The sequence below is a fragment of the Triticum dicoccoides genome, chromosome 5A, assembly GCF_002162155.2.
Source record: "Triticum dicoccoides isolate Atlit2015 ecotype Zavitan chromosome 5A, WEW_v2.0, whole genome shotgun sequence".
Classification (NCBI taxonomy): Eukaryota; Viridiplantae; Streptophyta; class Magnoliopsida; order Poales; family Poaceae; genus Triticum; species Triticum dicoccoides.
This window is the reverse complement of record NC_041388.1, coordinates 524,919,284-524,924,387: the sequence shown is the minus strand read 5'-3', so window position 1 is coordinate 524,924,387 and position 5,104 is coordinate 524,919,284. Positions and strand designations below refer to the sequence as shown.

General features: G+C 39.9%; 1 protein-coding gene across 4 annotated transcripts in view; it reads right to left on the bottom strand.

Annotated features, from left to right (window-relative positions):
• Positions 1 to 4,310, bottom strand: part of LOC119302502 — a 10,305-nt gene extending 5,995 nt beyond the window's left edge. For 2 of the 4 annotated variants that reach the window (XR_005147617.1, XM_037579534.1), the window contains exons 1-5: positions 3,990 to 4,309; positions 1,114 to 1,208; positions 829 to 888; positions 588 to 673; positions 308 to 467 (exon numbers count right to left, since the gene is read on the bottom strand). Coding sequence is in view for 3 of the 4 variants with exons in the window: in XM_037579534.1 (XP_037435431.1) it covers positions 308 to 467; positions 588 to 673; positions 829 to 888; positions 1,114 to 1,137 (330 nt within the window). In the remaining variant the exon portion in view is untranslated. Of the gene's footprint in view, positions 1 to 307; positions 468 to 587; positions 674 to 828; positions 889 to 1,113; positions 1,209 to 3,989 lie in introns of all 4 variants that reach the window. The other 2 variants (XM_037579533.1, XM_037579535.1) reach the window with 2 other exon arrangements.
• Between the last annotated feature and the right edge of the window lie 794 nt (positions 4,311 to 5,104).

Below are 5,104 nucleotides of genomic sequence, written 5' to 3'. Positions count from 1 at the left end.
GGCGGTAAGGCGTCGCCTTAAAAACATAGCCTACTTCTGATTCTTTATGTCCCACTTTTTCACTATCACGAGCCACATTAGACCCGTCTTTAGCCTTAGAAACAGATGAAACATAATTATCGTGCATTCCCAAGATGTGTATCTCTAGATCTAATGACTTCAAATTAGAAATGCCGCTTCTATCATTGGACATCGTCTCACTGTCATGAGAAGCTTTGTTTAGCATGCACAACCCAGTGTCGCCCTCCTTTATGGAAGATGTACAACCACTTGTGACATTATCTACTTCTGATTCTTTATGTCTCACCTTTTCAGCATCCACTTTATTCTCCATGGAAACCATGACAAAATTTACTTGAGATTTCTCAAGTTTCTTCTTTTCAATTTCAATTTCTACCTCAGCTTGGCACTCATCACACAACCACCCGCGCTCTGGAACCTCTTGAAGCATTACCAACATACAGTAACTGTAGAGAGAGAAAAATAGATAAGACACTATGGAGAAGTAAACAAGTATTATGGCACACCATACAATAATCTTAACTGGCTAGGATTACAGAAAAGAGAATAGTATAAAGAATTCTCACATATGCACAGCACCATCATTGCATCTGCTGCAAACAGCGAGCTTCTTCTCCTCACCAACATTTCCACATACGTCACAGACTTTCACCTATAATTTTCTATTAGATTCCATGATTCAGGTGACTTAAAACCCACAGTATTAACCAATTAGACCGAGGAAAAACATCCTTTCACATTTTAATTGTAACCAATGGTGTTGACGCAAGAAAATGATACGACAGAAATTCAGTGTTTCGGACTTACATCTACAGTATCTTCAGAACTTGTCTCCTCATAAGAGGCAATATCGTCTTCTGACACAAGCTGGTTATCAAATAATTTCCAACAAATTACATTTGGAATACGAAATCAAAGACAGACATATAATATGTCATTTGTATTGGCATGCAAATACATCACTTCCCAACACAATTTGAAAAGAATTCAATCATAACAAAAAAAGACAAGTAACAAGACAATATTGGGCATATGTGCTTGGAGAACATATGTGATCTTTATAAGCAAACTATGGAAAAGAAAAGAACTCACGTCAATGACTTCATCCATCTGCATGTCCCTGGTTCACGTTTAACAAGAAGATTCTGACTCACATATGTGCTTTCCTCCTTGAGAGGGGAATTGCCCTATTAAAGGAAAACATAACATCAATAACTATTCTTAAATCTAAGTTCCGAACTGCCAATAATCATAGTTACTTCTGAAAATCCAAAATTGCTGCCCCAGGGGGGAGGGGGGATGTATAACCTATATACCATGATGAAACAATCAAACAATACACGCACAACATTATCAAAATACTTCATGAAACAAATTAACATAGGATAGTTGAAACCAATATCAATGCTAACTATACTACTCCCTCAGTAAACAAATGTAGGATGTTTTTGCAGTTGAGTACCATATAGTGCACCAGTATTGAAATGTTGAATCTTAGGATCGAGACACAAAATCAACCGTTGATCATTGTCAATCAAATGGTCTAGGTTGCATGGATTCCCGTCTACAGTGTCCCAATTGAACAGTGCTCTCTACAATATTCTGGAATCATCCTCATCTATACTTAAGAAAAATCATCAACCGGCGAGCGCATCATCCGATCATCCCTTGACGATCCCCACAGCGAGCTCGGCGGCTCCTTGCCACCCTCACCAAACCCCATCATCATAGACCCTGCTTCCTAAGGCACGGCTCTCAACTAACTCACCTTCAGATGTACCACATGGGTGTCCCAGGACCAAATCAATCACCAAAAATAAACATAGAGTTTGCAGGAAACAACAAAGAGTATACTGCACAGAACAAGGATAGCAATTGCAAAAAAGGAAAGACAGGAAGGTAGATAGATACTCCCTCCGTTCCTAAATATAAGTCTTTTTAGACATTTCAAATGGACTACAATATACGGATGTATGTAGACATATTTTAGAGTGTAGATTCACTCATTTTGCTTTGTATGTAGTTACTTGTTGAAATCTCTAGAAAGACTTATATTTAGAAACGGAGGGAGTAGATCTGAGAATACAGGGGAAAGAGATGTTTCAGAGCTTGATGCAGAGGGTTATTGGCCATGCTGTTAGAATTTTGGGATTTATGGATGTCAACATTGTTGACATTTCCATATGTTTTCCTATATAACTTTTGGTGTTTCAAGCGAGTGCGTTTGGACTTTGGACTAGAAGGTGCTTTGCATGTACAGGCATATACTAGTATAAGAAAGCAATCTAATATAAGCTATAACATATTTTACGGACAATAGATATCAACATGAAACAATGGAATAGAATTCCATGCCTCAATTGAATCATAGAAAACCCATGGTAGCTATAACAGCATACCAGATTTAAGGCAAAACCCCTAAGGAAGACGTGGTGAGCAAAATGTCCTACATCTTATTGCAAAAAACAAAAATAGAGATAAGAAAAAAATTCTGAGCACGTAATTAAATGCTCATAGAGTAATTATTAGGCCACAACAGTGTGGAACAAAAAAAGAAAGCTAACTCCAAAAAAGATAGGATAATACCTACATGATGTTAAGTGCAACTGTGGAAGTTACTCCCTCCGTTCCAAATTACTTGTCTTGGATTTGTCTAGATATGGATGTATCTAGACTCATTTTAGTGCTAGATACCTCCGTATCTAGACAACTCTAAGACAAGTAATTCGGAACGGAGGGAGTAGAAATTTAGAATGGATAAATGAAATATGCACTGGGTGATTTTCACCATGAGTATGTACAACAGTGCACTATTGACCTTGATAACAGGAGTTATAAGAAATGTGCCATCATTGGCTATGTGCTATGATCCCACAGACCACGACCAGGTATAGGAAAAAAAAAAGCTTAGGAATAGGGACATATCTCTAGAGAGTTGTGAGTGCTCATAGGAAAAGATTGCACTAAGAGGGAAGGACATCAATTATTATTTCTTCAACCTTAAGCAATGTCATTTCTTCTTTAAATAGGGGAAGACCCCAAGAACTCAACCCAAGAGAGAACATATTATCTAAGGGAGAAACTACTAGATAACAAAAAATGTTTCCTCACAAACAAAACCTCATTCATATCTCATGTGCATTCACTGCCACCGGGACATGCTGCAACACAGTGCTGAGGAAACTTTCCCGAGCCCCATGCCCTGACACCTTGACAAAAGCACATAATTGGACCTTACTTATCAATATTTACACATAATGCACAAGTGCCAAACACCATGAATATACACACAACATACATAATAAATAGTGTACAGAAAGCAAATCTTACAATAATCATTGACCTACTTGCTTAGTGAGACGCATGGGGAATTGCCAGAAGCAGATACGGATTCTATGGTAGATGGATAAGGAACCTACATATAATATCCATAATGAGGATATGCAGGGTAATCTAATTATCAAACGCAGCCTCCACACTCGATATTGAACTTCTTGAATCATTTGTCTATACCCTAGGTTATTCTGCACATGGCTTCCAGTGGCCATAGGTGTTTCCGTGAACAACTGACGAAGATGAACTCCATAGCAAAACTGACTGGGTCGGTTGCCAGCAAACACCATATAGTCAGCCAAAGACCCAACTTTGACATCTAGAACATCAAAACAGCTATAGCCTATAGGTGAAAGAAAGCACATAATAATCACAAGAACAATTAATTGGCGTGAAGCCGACCCAAAATCTAGCGAACCAACTTCCCCAAGCTGGATGGCGGTAATCGACGCTCCAAGGAAACATCAAATTAACCAATCCCCAATGCACTGTTTCGTGAATTCACAAGTGGAATCCCAAATTGGTTTTCCTTAGCATCTAGGGTTTGCTCAATGCACATGGTAACAACAAGATCCGCAAGAAACCGTTCGATTAGATTGGAAAACGCGTTTTGTAGATCAAAGAGCGGCGTTCACCTGTCGGCCGCGGTGACCTTGCTGCGGCGTGTCCCCAGCTGTGACCGGGGGCGCACACGGCAGGGAGATGCACGGCTGGCGGCGGCAGCAAGCTGCAGGGGGCGCTGCAGCGGCCAGCGGTAACCTCGCCAGCTAATGAACTCGACGGAGACGGCGCTTCCCGTCCGCCCCGCGGCTACAGCGCGCCCGCGCGACACTTGGCTCGGAAGCGACGGTGGTGGCGGCGGACCGGAGGCGCGGGCGGTGGCCCTTCAGCCCGTCCCCGTCCCCCTCTCTCGCGAAGGAAGAGTATAGGATGCGGTAGAAAGGCAGCGCGCAAGAGGAAAGGCGGAAGGAAAGGAAACAAGGCAAAAAGTTTCATCAATATACTACGGTGTTTATACGTGAGATATACTATACGAGAAAAAGAAATGCATGCAAAATATGGGCTTATTTTTTGTGGTTTTGGGCCCGAATTTTTTCTTTTTGTGCAGCGTATAATATCTCGTAGTACTAAGAGAAAATCTATTTGTCTCAAAAAAAACTAAGATAAAATCTATACATGTCCATGTAAAAAAAAGTCAGCTTTTTTTGAAACTTTTAACTATCATCTTGTAGCCTCAAAAAAAACTAAGATAAAATCTATACATGTCCATGTAAAAAAAAGTCAACTTTTTTTGAAACTTTTAACTATCTTGTAGCCTTTCAAAATAAAGTGATCCAATGCACCCATGCGAAAGGATACGTACTTATTTGTTTGGTCCTTTTTGGAATGCAAGGTGGGATAAATGCAGGAACTGAATGTTATTTCTTTGACGTTTTTTATACCGGTTTGAACGTGAAATAGTAGGTCGTGATTGTGTGCATACTCCACAAATTTTGCAAGAATTTATTTTTAAGGAGATAAGAGGAAAGATAAACACAAGTGTCGAACTTCTTAAAGGCAGTGAAAGCATGAGGTTTGAGCGGAATACTCCAAAAAGGTGAAGGAAAGAAAGTATTCATATAGGATTTTTCAAACCTTTAGAATACTCGCAGATATCTTCTTTTATTTAGAATAATGGGATTACTTTAGTTGGGGATGTCGGGGTATGCCGGGTACTATTGACTTGATCCTCGCAAGAACTCACCCAAGC